Here is a 12,621-nt window from a genome sequence, read left to right on the forward strand (position 1 = left end):
TTAGCACAGAGATTTTTGAAAAGGGAGTCTGAGCGTAGTAGTCTAGCAGACATCGCTTGAAATCAAGGTCCGGTGCGATCTGAAATTTTCCTCGGTTATTGGTGGGTGGCCATCTCAGCTTTGCTAGCAAGGCAGAATCAACAAAAACAAGCGGGTCAAGGATAAGCAGATGACCGGGGGAGTTGATTTGACATAAGCGTACTTAAAGGCTGAGCTTACATCGGAACCGGTGATGAGAACGAAGATCCAAGTTGATTTTCCATCAACTTCTTCTTGTTCGTTTTCTTCTTATCAGATAGCCTCATACTTCCCCTTTGGATAATAAGAAAAATTAATAGCCATTAAACTACAACACTACTATTAGTACAATCACCCTGACCTTCTCTTATATCTTAAGTACCGGGTTGAGCAAGCATTATGGAATACCAAGAATTCAAGTATCGTCGAATTTCAAAAATTCATCGGAAAAAGCATTAAGAGATAAGGGGATGTTTCAATGGGATCGGAGAACTGCAAATTCAGCCGCAGTAGATACGAGGCGTCTAGGAAGATTGAGTAATGGTTGGCTCCTTCCATGCACCAGACACGTTGCTGGCCTTTATCTCACAACGTAAAGTCGGTGAAAAGAACAATTAGTCGTTAAGTCACAATGCCTTAGCTCCTTACATCTGCAATAGCGCCTGAAACAGGATGAATTGCCCAAATTCTGCCGAAAGGGGCTCTTTCACCTACCTATTGTCGCACAGTCTCAATCAGGAAAAGAATTTCTAGGGCAGCCATCCTTGAGTGTTCTTTATCAGCCCTCTCTCCACTCCGCTATCAACACTGTACTTACAGTGGAATGCCGAAGGTACCAATCAAGTACGCAGCCGTCTTTTAACCGTGACAAGTCCTCGGCCGTGCATTCAAAGACGAAAGTGACCAGGGGTGTTCATAGCCTTATTTAAGTCATTAGAATGCCCACTGAAGCCGATACATGATACATTTTTCCATCATTTCAAGTTCCCTCGAAGATGCCCAAGATATCTGTGTGCAAGGCCTGCCCCGATGGTACTTGACCCTCTCACCATCTTAGAAACACTGCTGACACTCTACCCAAGAATGTGAATTAGCATACCATCTTAGTCTTTTGCGTATTGATGACCATTCAGAGCAACTAGAAGAAGCATCGCTTGCGCCGGTATTCACGAGCCACTTGCTTGGTACTTGCCAAAGTTCATCTGTGTCAAATCGCACTGAAGCGGCTTCACAGTATGCATTACTAGCTGGGGTTACTGAAGCAAATGGCTTAGATCCTAAGATTTATGAAGACGGTAAAGCTTGGGGGAACGACCCGAGACTGTTTTTTAACGTTTCGTCTCCTTCCAGCACTTTTATATGTGGTTCTCAAGGCTCAGGAAAAAGTCATACACTGTCATGTATTTTGGAAGGCTCTCTGATCTCTTCAAAAGCGGGAAGACTTCCAAAGCCTCTCACAGCCGTTGTATTCCACTATGATACTTTCATTTCTGACGTTAACGGTTCTCCTTGTGAAGCGGCCTTTCTTGCTTCAAACCCCGACATTAAGGTCAGAATTCTTTGTGCTCCTACAAATCTTCGAACCATACAGGTGACTAATTTTCTAGAGTCTTGTGTCGTGGCTGTTGCTGAGTTTTTCAGGGAACATACTCGCGATTCAAAAGCATCAAAGTGGAAGCTTTACAAATAGACCAGTCCGATCTAAACACCAAGCGTATGCTAGATCTAATGGCTGTTGGTCAAGACAATGGCCCTCTTCCATTGTATATGCACACTGTCCAGAGGATTCTTCGGGAAATGCGACTCGAACAGCAAAATCTTGGGTCAGGTTTTGATTATTCCGGGTTTAAGGGCAGAATTCTTGATTCTGGACTGACCACGGGCCAACTTGAGCCATTGAAGCAACGTCTTGATACTTTGGAGAGTTTCATGCCCTCACAGCAAGTCTTTCCGACCACTGGAAAGACGCTCAAAGCGGAAAGATGGGGCTCTGATTGGATGCCACAAGTAAGTCACTACTTATACTTTTAGTTCACGATCGACTAAGAATATCAGCCAAGTCAACTGACCATAGTTGACCTTTCCTGTCCGTGCATTTCTTCCGATACAGCCTGTTCCCTTTTCAATATATGTTTCGGAATCTTCCTAGAACAAACCACAGAAGTTGGTCGCATAGTCGCGCTTGATGAGGCTCACAAAGTCGGTATTATCTCTCACATGCCAGGTCATCCTTCTAAAGAATATTAGTACATGGACAATTCTGTTGAAGCACGATCTTTCACCGAAACTCTCCTCTCCACCGTGAGACTGCAGCGACATCTTGGGATCCGCATTGTGATCTCCACACAAGAGCCGACTATATCGACCGCTCTCCTTGGCCTTTGCTCTGTCACCATTGTACATCGTTTCTCATCCCCGGATTGGCTTCATTCTTTGAAGAAACACATAGCGGGCGTCTCTATGGGTGAGGGAATTTGCAGGGAGTCAAGTGCGCATGAAATGTCATTGTTTGAAAAGATAGTCCGTCTTCGCGTGGGTGAGGCTTTGCTTTTCTCCCCTGGTGCTGTGATCAGCATCCCAACAAGAAGCGGCATGGAAGATTTAAGTAAGAAATTAGGACCTGGGTATCTGGAAGTGAAGATCCGAAGCAGACTGACTGAAGACGGTGGGAGAAGCGTTATTTCTTGAAGACTTGGCATGCCGGTATCTACAAGCATTTACTGGCCGCGATCGTTACCGGAGATTATTGAACTCAATCTGAAGATCCTCATCTTTCAAGAATGCAAATATATGAACAGTGTTGCAGTCCAACATTACCGGGTCGTATCTGCCGCAGAACAGTATATAAAACGTCGTGATATCTCAAAGTTATCATTTGCAATCACTGCTCAATACCAATGCTGGTCAAAATTGAGTAACCTGAGAGGACCCTACTTGTTTCCCATATAAATTTGACTCGGTCGTCTGTACTAGCCCGTTGTCCTACTGCCAACTCTCATTTTCCCTAAAAGATGACGGCGGGATGTGCGTGGATGAGGGGGCGAGAACGCAGCTCAGTAAAGAAGTCGTGGTTCGGTTGTTAGGTTTCTCTTGGGATCGTCAGCTGTGGGCCTTCGCAGTAATGATTGAGAGCCTGACGCTTGATAAACTTTTATCTAGCACTTTGGTATGTATTCGCACCGCCAGGTCCATATATCACAATACCTTTTGGCCCGATTCCCGGAGACGCAGCCCTGATTGATCACCTTTCAGACTGGAGTAGGCTGTTCCCAAAGCTTGATGGTTGAATTTGAAGTGTGCCTGGCAAATCAGATGCCATATTGTTTTTCTTGAATCTCAAAGTGGCGCAAGAATCGCTGGAAATGTAACACTTCAGGAACACGTACCGTGGTGAGGTCTTAGTGCATGGTCGTTCAGAAACTCGAAACATGGAGCGGATGAAGGGCCTTAGCTGGGTCTACTGGTTGGGCGTAAGAACTGGTTCATGCTTCGAATATGTCAATTGATACGAAGGGAGAAGTTGGCGACGTATATTATCTTCGACATATTATCAATTGGTGTAGAGATGATCCTGCTTGGCGTTGAAGGCACCCCAGCCGGGCCTGGCCTCAAGGCACTGATAGCTCAAGAGGGCGGCACAGCAGATGTGACTTCATATTACAAGGCTGCGCGTGCTTACAACTCCGGCGCGGTGGCTTCTAGCGGCAACCTGGGCCAGGGCGGTGCCACTCATTGCTATGTTTCTGACGTCGCCAATCGCCTTCTGGGTTGGACCGATGGACCCAGTTTGTGCGCTCCAGATGCCATTGGTCAAATATTTGCTGCGCTTTGGGATGGCGACAGTTCTGCTGGGCACGCTGACCGCAATGGGACATCGACTACTACAACTGCGCGGATCCTTGCCCAAACCCACGGCTCCTCTTCGTCCAGCCTAAGCGCACCCTCAACACCTATTGTGCAGTCCTCTGTGGCCTGGACATCTGCGCGGGTCTCTCACAGTTCAACTTCATTGGCTTGTAGACGCAAGGGCAATTAGGTTACACAACATATGCAGCGTCATGTTGGACAGTGCTTATGATGCCCTCCTAGCTGCGTTGATTTCAAGGACCGAGATTGTCTAGATACCAGAGTAGATACAAGCTAAAGCGCTTCTAAAAGAATTCAGGTATACCGAAAGTAGAACGCTCATTTGAAGTCGTCTTTCTCCTCTAAGCGGGCGAGAAGTCTCCCTTGTAGTAGTTCCAACTGAGCAAGGAATTTCTCTTCCCGCGCCTTCTGTTCTGCGTCCCGTTTCTGTTCTCGTTGCTTCTCACGAGAAAATTGCTCTTCCAATTGAGCAAGGAGTTTCTCTTCCCGCGCCTTCTGCTCGGCTTCCCGCGCCTTCTGCTCGGCTTCCCGCGCCTTCTGTTCTGCGTCCCGTTTCTCTTCTCGTTGCTTCCGATCTGCTTCCCGTTTCTCCTCCTTTGCCTTCTGTTCTGCCAGCTGTTGCTGCAGTGTTTGGACCATCATTCGCAGCTCAGGTTGCAGTCCACGGCTCTGTGAGGATGCGGCCCTACGATATCCTGGGCGTTCCTGCGATCCAATGATGGACAGCTGTGACTCGACTTCATCGACGTCGATTCCTGAGGTATCGTCTTCTGGATCAGGCACTCTGCCAAGGACGTGCATCAATCGATCGGTATGAATGCGCAGGAACTCACGGTCCACATTTTCCACGAATTGATAGCATGTCCATCGATCTTCTGGGGTCCAGACGTTGGGTTGTGCAATGGGCCACCGGTAGAATGAGACTTTATCTTCCTCAAACTCAGGATAGTAGCCGTATATGCGAAAGCCATCGAGTTCATGAGAGATCGAAAATCCCAGAATCCGCCGATGCACTTCTTCTGTGCACCCAGCCGCTTGGCACAGCGAGACCACGGCTCGCAGCGCGATGCACATGCTGTGCATGTTTTGCCGGTCCGCGAGCTCCAGCGCTTGGTTTCCACATTTGATTTCAGCGGTCAGGTAAGGAAAGTACATGTCCTCGCGCGCCGTATACGGCGATTTTTCGTCGGGTCTGATGCCGAGCTTGCGCCGCTGGCTCTCAGTGAACACTGACCACTTCAATCCACGTGCATGGTCAGGCTGCGGCTTTGGACCATAGATCGGCTCAGTCTTCAGCCATGGATCATTGTATCCATCTATGACGTCTCTCAGGCCCTGCGTGCCCCTGATGAACTGATTTTCCGCGGACGGCATGATCAGGGGATGCAGGTCTACCAGGACACGCGCTTCAGACCGGTTCCGCAGCGCGTAATGGAATCTGTCAATATACTCGTCATCGAATAGGGTGCCCTGGGGAGTGGCGATCGGCTGATGAAGAAGACGCTCACAGAGCGCGATGTCCTCGGGCATCGGGCCGGCTTGGGACGGCTGCATGAAGCAACCTTTGGTCTCCAGTATGGTCACATAGTTCACAGCTCGGTAGGCGTATGACCGAGTGTCACGAACCGAGCTGCTTTCGCTGTTTTCCGAGGAGACAGACCGAGCGCGTCCGCGGTCGGTAGAGATCGAGCGCGATCGGGATCGCTTGGATGCTGGTTCACTCATTTCTTCGACGACAGCAACCTCCGGCGCTGGTATCCACTGGTATATTTGGTCTTCAAGCGGGGTGGGCGTATGCGTGAGCGAGATTGGCGTCGTAGTTCGGTGTTCTGGAGGATTGGATTCCTATGCAGTTAGCTACTGGAACGTCGTCAATCCAGACACGCTGCTCACTTTTCCAGGGTGATCTGGCGAGGAGGGAGAAGGCGGCTGTGATGAATTCCTACGGTCGTGCTTCCTCTGCAAAGGTTCTGGATTCGTGCTCAAGCTATCTCGCCGGGGTACTTTGGACGGCCGCTCCTCACCATCACTCTGAGAGTCGCATAGATCGGGCGATGTTCCACGTTTCATGACGGTGTATTTGACCAATCAAGGGTATTCATCTTCCTGGTCAGCACCACGTTTGGACAGAGATCAAATGCGACGCGGTTTCATCGGTCAGAGGATGTCGGGTATCGAGTGGTGACGGAGGCCCTTGGCCAGCAGAACACGAGTCGGCGCCAAGACATCCAATCAATTCCTCCGCGGACCGTCATGGACCCACTATCCAGCGCAGCTCTCTCTGCCTTCATGTCTCAGGGCCAACCCGCACTAGTTTGGGCGATCGAAGAAATGGCGTTTCAAGCTGGACATTACACTTTTATGCTGGGAACTCGACTCCTTTTCTTGTGTAGTGTCCACATTGTACCAATCACCTCGCGAGCAAGGATTTATTTTGATCCCCACATCATGAGCAGCTATCAAGACAGAGCTGTCGGTGTATCAGCACAGGGCGCTCTGGGAAAGTCCGCCAGCTCCTATCCTGACGAGGGAAAGACACTTTGATCCTGGGCATTAGCATTAAAGCCGGTTCAACGAGGCCTACTATAGCTAGCCAGTTTACTACCCTGGTCACGAAATCGCGTTGCTCAGATGGGCCGCGCTCAAAGAGTGGAAACCGCGCGGTTTGCTTTTCGATTGAAAATACACATAAAATCTCTGATAGGTCTTGATGATAGATAATTCCCCGTCTATGATAGGATGCGCCCAGTTAGCCCTCCGGTCCATGTCATTGAGCACGTCTTGACTTGATTCTGGATTCTGCACCGTGGCTCCGCCCAGCCCATCCGAAACACCCATTCCCGTTAGTGACAAGCTGAAAGAACCCAAGCGAAGAGAGCGAGGGCATCGCTCAGACATCAAGTTTTGGCCCTCTATCGGACGCTTCTGATTCGACCCTGCATAAATTTTCTGCTGATACAGATCCCGGGAGGTTACTGTCGAAGAAAGTCGATGCCGAAGAAAAGTGTCGAATCGGAACGAATCGTGTATGGACTAGTAAATCATGGATCCAATTGCCAGAGCGTTTTTTTTGTTTCTGAGTGCTGGATCGAGTTGAGCGATCCTGCCTGATTCGTGCAGACTAGTTGTATAGCCCATACGTACGCTTACGTGAACTCTGCTTGCAATAAGCATTGCAAGCAGAGTTCCAATTAAATGACCTGGGCACCCCGCGTTTATTCCTCGGGATCCAGTTCGACTATTACATCGATAGGTTTGTATCTATTTACTAACACTAGTACATCTAGAAGATACTCTCTAACTTTAATATAGAGACTTGTCAGCCGAAGTCTATACTAATAAATCCTAAACAAACCCTGAATCATCGTCCAGATAAGGTACTTCTGGACGAGGAAGCAAAAGCTCATTATATAACTACCATCGATTCGTTGATGTATCTAATAGTTAGCACGCGACCGGATATTGTGTTTATACTAGATATATTAAGTCGCTTTACGTCTCAGCCGTAATCTTACTATTAAGTTACTCCACAGCGATTACTTTACTACATCTAAGCTACACAGTCTTATCGTATTACCTACCGCAGTAGACAGTTAATTATGTATACAGACGCCGACTTCAGGGGCTCTGTTGTCACTAATAGTGTATACTTAACATCTGGCTATATATTCCAGCTTGCAGGCGCACCAGTTTCCTAGTCGTCCAAGAGATAGGGGGAAGTGGCCACGTCTACAATACATGCTGAATATATCGAATAATATAATACCATTCTACATCTATAGTGGCTCCGTACCTTTCTAGCCGAAACGCAGCTATACCGGTCTCCGATTACTAACATCATAGCTAACAACCAGTCCGCCATTATACTTTCTTACAATCCTAAATTCTATAAACGAACAAAGCATTTTAATGTAAAATTTCACTATTAGCGAGCCGTCCTAGATACAGGTAAGATTAGGCTTCAATATATTCCAACTGAGGAACAGGCCGCAGAAAGTCTCACTAAGCCATTGGGGCCAACGTTCTTTGCCAAGTTTTGTAGTCTCTTAGGAATTGACGCCTCAGAAACTCAAAGGCTACATACATAACAGCATAGGCGCTCTTTCCATCTTATTTTCCCACGAAGGTTTTTTGAGTGGTTTTACCGAGGCCTAACTGCTCTGCACAATTCCAGTATCGCTCTGCCAACAAAGCGATCCTGAGGGGGAATGTTGTGATATAAGGCTGGTGCAGATCAGGAACCAAGCCAAACCATCGGAATTAATCCCGAGGTATCTATACGAAGAATCAAGTTGATTGGAAATCAACTTGTTTGTCTCGTATATATATAGTCTGATGTTTCCCTCTGAACAATCAAATTAATACCTCTGAACACAACACAAGATGCACTAATATGAGGTGGCAGCATCACCAAAGGATTGAAATTTTGCTCTTTTTTCCTCTTGATGCTGCTCTAGCACGACTAGAATCCGCTCGATATTTCTAGAGACGGCACGAATTTTGATTGAGACAGCAGGGAAAAAGATACGCAGCGTCTTGACCATTATACCCAGATGACTCGGAAGAATGCCAAATCTCGTCAGGCACATATCCACGGCACCTCGAATGGTCGCACCTCGAACGGTCTAAATTATCCTATCGGAGGCCACACTTCTTGTGCTTGGTACACCGATAGTCGGCGCAGGGGTGCATAAGTCGAACACGCTGATTGCACCGTCCAATCTTTTGTCTGAACCCTTGCCTGCCTTTGTACCAGCCTCGGACCTCTTTAACCCGTTGCGTGTATCTCTTGTTCCGATAGCCGTCGCATGCTGATCTTTTGACAAAACGAAGGTACCAGGATCCGATGCCGTGGATATTCATTGCCATTGAACGGACCGTATAGCTGACGGGCAATGGGCGAACAAGACGTGTCGGGGGAGCGAAGAAAGACTGGCGTAGAGAGGATTGCCCAGCTGAGCACGCTAGGTATAGGTCGCTCAGCGGACAGGATTCGTTTCGCGGAAAGGATACGGAAAACTCGCTGGTGGTGAGCCGCTTGTCGTAAGGCAAGATTTCACATGCTGTCGATGCTAATCGCCTGCTCATCATGGCCAATTGATTGAAACATCGAGTGATGTCTCCGAGGATCTCCAGGTCGGGATTGGCCGCAAGTCATCCTGAGAGAGAAAACTTGTCCCCGACGGAGCACAACCCACAAGCATGCTATTTACCAGCTAAAGAACGATTAAGGGATGCCGAACCTTGAGCGTTATGTGCTGACTAAACACTAGTTGGCAGGTTCTTCGACCTCGAATGCGGGTGGCCAGACAAGAGATCGATCGCATCCGATAGTATTGGGTTTCTTGCGGTGGCCGAAGCTGCGGCCTAACTTGATTCAGCGGTGGCTTCTGTATTGTACCGATCACGATGATTTGTTCGGGATGTTTGCTTGTTGTGTGAAGATTTGGTGGCCAGGGGGCGAGCGAATTCTAGAGTTCTGGAGCGGAATGCGCGAAATGAGTTGCAGTTTAAGAAGACATTTTATGAGACGTTTATGAGAGAGTGGGCGGGGGCTTACGCCGTAGTTTATTGCGCGATATCCGGATCTCGTAGCGGGGATTGATATGGCGACTCTCGTTTTTGAGGTTGTATAGAACTGATCGAAATGACTTTTGATTATCTATTAATGCAGACTATATGCAATGTTTCTATACCGTTCATAAAAGGACAATGACCTGATTAAAGAAGACAGGACTAATAGAAACTTGTCAAATCGCAGCAGCTCAAGCCTTCTTGTCATCAAGGCTAACGGGCCATCTCTCCCTAATGATCTTGCCCCACTTCGTAAACACAATGGGCAGCGGAACAAACGCCAACGCCACAAAGCCGAGCAACGAGTTGCCCCAGCCGAGCCCAAGGACATCAAACATCCTCGGACCAGCCAGGGGTAGCAACGCACCAACAAGCGACCGGGATGCCGTCAGCGTAGCGTTCGCGGACGCCGCATACGCCGGGTAACAGTCGATGATGTAAGTCTGGATCGGCATGTACACACCCATCATGCCAAATCCGAAGGGGAACATTCCGATGATGGGCACAATCCAGAAGACGTGCTTGTCGGCGGTCCAGCCATACCAGAAGAAGCTGACTGGCAGGACGCAAGAGAAGAAAATCATCATTGGGAGGCGCATTTCGGGTTCGAATTTCCCGTTGTTCCGTGCTGTGAGCTTCCCAACGATGCGGTCGTTTGTCGTCGCGTTGACGGTGACGCCGCCTAGGAAGCCGAGTCCGATGCCTAGGTAGGCCAGTCCTGAAAGTCCAACCGAAAAGCCGTATACGCTGGTGAAGACGTCGGAGATGGTGGTGAAGAAGAGGTACAGAAGACCGTAGACCAGGGACTAGAGGGATCGTTAGTAAACCATGAAAAAAAAGACACTTGATTCATATCAAGCTGCGAGCTCAAACTCACCATGTAGGTAGCCAGAAGGAAGACAATGGGCGACGTGAAAAACAGGATAAAAGGCCTCTTGAGACTCTTCCCAAGAACATCTTTAACAGATGCCGGCTCCTTATCCGTATCATAAGCACTCGTCAAATCCGTCCGACCAAGCTCCTTGCCCAACTTCTCCGTCTTCCAGCGGATAAGAACAACGGCATAGGTCTCCTTATTGAAAACCTCCACCCCAGTGGAAAACGCACCACCGGCAATAAGCAACAGCCAGAAAACCCAGCGCCAGCCAACAGTCTCGCCCATGAACCCACCGGCAATGGGACCAATTACGGGACCAAGCAGGGGTCCCAAGGCCCAGATGGATGTTGCTGTACCGCGCTTCTCGCGGGGAAACATGTCGGCGATGACGCCGGCTCCGAGAGTGATACAACCCGAACCGCCAATCCCGGCAAAGAGACGGCAGATGATGAGGGTTCCGATGTTTTGTGCCAGGGCGCAGCCGATTTGCCAGACGACGAAGAACCAGTTTGCGGCGCTGAGGACGATGCGGCGGCCGTAGATTTCACTCAGGGGGGCTAGGAAGAGGGGGCCGAACTTTATTGCAGGAATTAGTTAGATATGGCACTGGATTGTCTTTTATTATTGCATGAATGGAAACATGTTGGTTGGTATGGTTGCGGCCTACTGTATATCCGAGGAGATAGATGCTGACACTGAAAGACAGGATTGTCTCATTTGCTTCGCCAAAGTCGGCTGCCATGTAGGGAATTGCTGGGGAGAACATGCTCGAGGCGAGGGGTGAGATGAGGGTCATGGCGCTGATGAGGGCAAGCAAGGCCCATTTCTTGCTGTTGGTAAAATTCTGGGGGTTGCTTGGGTCATCTTGGCCGTCCCAGCCGACGATGCCCTGGTCGAGGTCTGTTTCGGGAAATTTCGTGGCTGGGACCGGTGCCTCGGTGGCTTGCTCTGTTGCTTGCTTTTCGAGATCAGGGGTTTGCTCAGTAACGCCGTCGACTTCGTTGAGGGTAGAGAAGTTTGAGTCCGACTGTTTCGGATTGGGTGGGTCCATGGTGGAGGAAGAATATTAGAGAATTATGTGTATAGGCAGGGAATTTGCCGTGTGGGAGTGAAAAAATCGGAGTGGAGGAAAATAAAAGTGGATGGACAAGCCAAGGAAAAGCTGGGATAATTATAACTTCGAAGGAAATGAAAGGCAGAAAGGGAACCTGAATGCGCTTCATTCATGAACCGAGCAAGCTAGTCTCCGGCCGACATATGCATTAAGATAAGCATAGTCATGCATCCGGCCTAGATCTGAGTCATGGGATTTTTATGCCCATACTAGTGCCTTAGTGCCCCACTGCTCTCCACGGTCGCAGCTGGTGCACCAGCCCACAACAATAATTTCTTAGATTAATACATCTTCATGTATAGTTGTTGCACCATGCAACCGCCTAGTTATTTCTCTGCGTTTCTCCTCGGATACTTGAGGCCTTGGCGATCCAATCTGACTCGATGACGGAAGCGGCGGAGCCTGTTCCAGGCCTAAAATAGGCTGAGACTGGCTAACTAATCTCTTTCTGTCAACGAGCCGCTGCTCGTCTCCCCTTGTTTCTCTCTCTTTGGTGCTAGATTTAGCATCACCAGGACAATGTGGGCCTATATGCTTGCTTAGCTGCCGTTTGTTAGGCTTAGGACATGTGGTACCACTAAGTCTAATAGTACCAACAATGTGTCGGTTTAGGCCGTTCTTGGTACAGTGCCCAGAAACAAGTCTCCGTGCGACAGTGGATCTCAACGCGACGCGTGAAAAGACTTACCTTCTTTAACTCCTAACCATGGTTCCACGAACCCCTCTACGCCAAATAGATTTAATAGGCGTAGAAATACGGAACTCACTCCTTAACTTCCGAGGCAAAATTACTACGGAACACGAATTAGGACTCTTACGCTAAGATGGATTTTTAGCGTCTACCGATATACCGTCGAACAAGAACGTTTACGCCGCGACGGCCGACCGAAGGCCTTGACCAAGGGTGATAAGCGTGCAATTTCGAGTAATTAAACGCGACCGGTTACGACGATATCCGCAAACAAAGTTGGACTACAGCGTGTAATAAGACGATACTCTCTAGGATCCCAAAAGGAATAAAGGAATGCGAAGTGTTACGCGTTGCTAACTGGTCACGGTTAGTGGTCAAACAGTTGGTGAACGTACCTTGTTATTGTTGTTATCGAGGAGAATTGGAGGGTTCGATAGCTGAAGTGTAGTTAGTCAACCTGCATCGAAACCGTGGTTCACA

The 12,621-nt window shown here is 48.7% G+C and overlaps 2 protein-coding genes across 2 annotated transcripts; one reads left to right on the plus strand and one right to left on the minus strand.

The window, feature by feature from the left end:
• Positions 1–1,013: 1,013 nt before the first annotated feature.
• Positions 1,014–2,706, plus strand: N7478_001445 (uncharacterized protein; the record flags this gene model as incomplete). Its single annotated transcript, XM_056917660.1, has 4 exons — positions 1,014–1,050; positions 1,101–1,609; positions 1,660–2,025; positions 2,266–2,706. The coding sequence occupies 4 exons, from the start codon at positions 1,014–1,016 to the stop codon at positions 2,704–2,706; spliced, it is 1,353 nt and encodes a 450-aa protein (XP_056785540.1).
• Positions 2,707–9,650: 6,944 nt separating this feature from the next.
• N7478_001446 (MFS transporter) lies at positions 9,651–11,387 on the minus strand (the record flags this gene model as incomplete). Its single annotated transcript, XM_056917661.1, has 3 exons — positions 9,651–10,265; positions 10,337–10,912; positions 11,004–11,387. The coding sequence occupies 3 exons, from the start codon at positions 11,385–11,387 to the stop codon at positions 9,651–9,653; spliced, it is 1,575 nt and encodes a 524-aa protein (XP_056785541.1).
• Between the last annotated feature and the right edge of the window lie 1,234 nt (positions 11,388–12,621).

Source organism: Penicillium angulare, assembly GCF_028827245.1.
Source record: "Penicillium angulare strain IBT 27051 chromosome Unknown utg000001l_segment0_segment0, whole genome shotgun sequence".
NCBI lineage: Eukaryota > Fungi > Ascomycota > Eurotiomycetes > Eurotiales > Aspergillaceae > Penicillium > Penicillium angulare.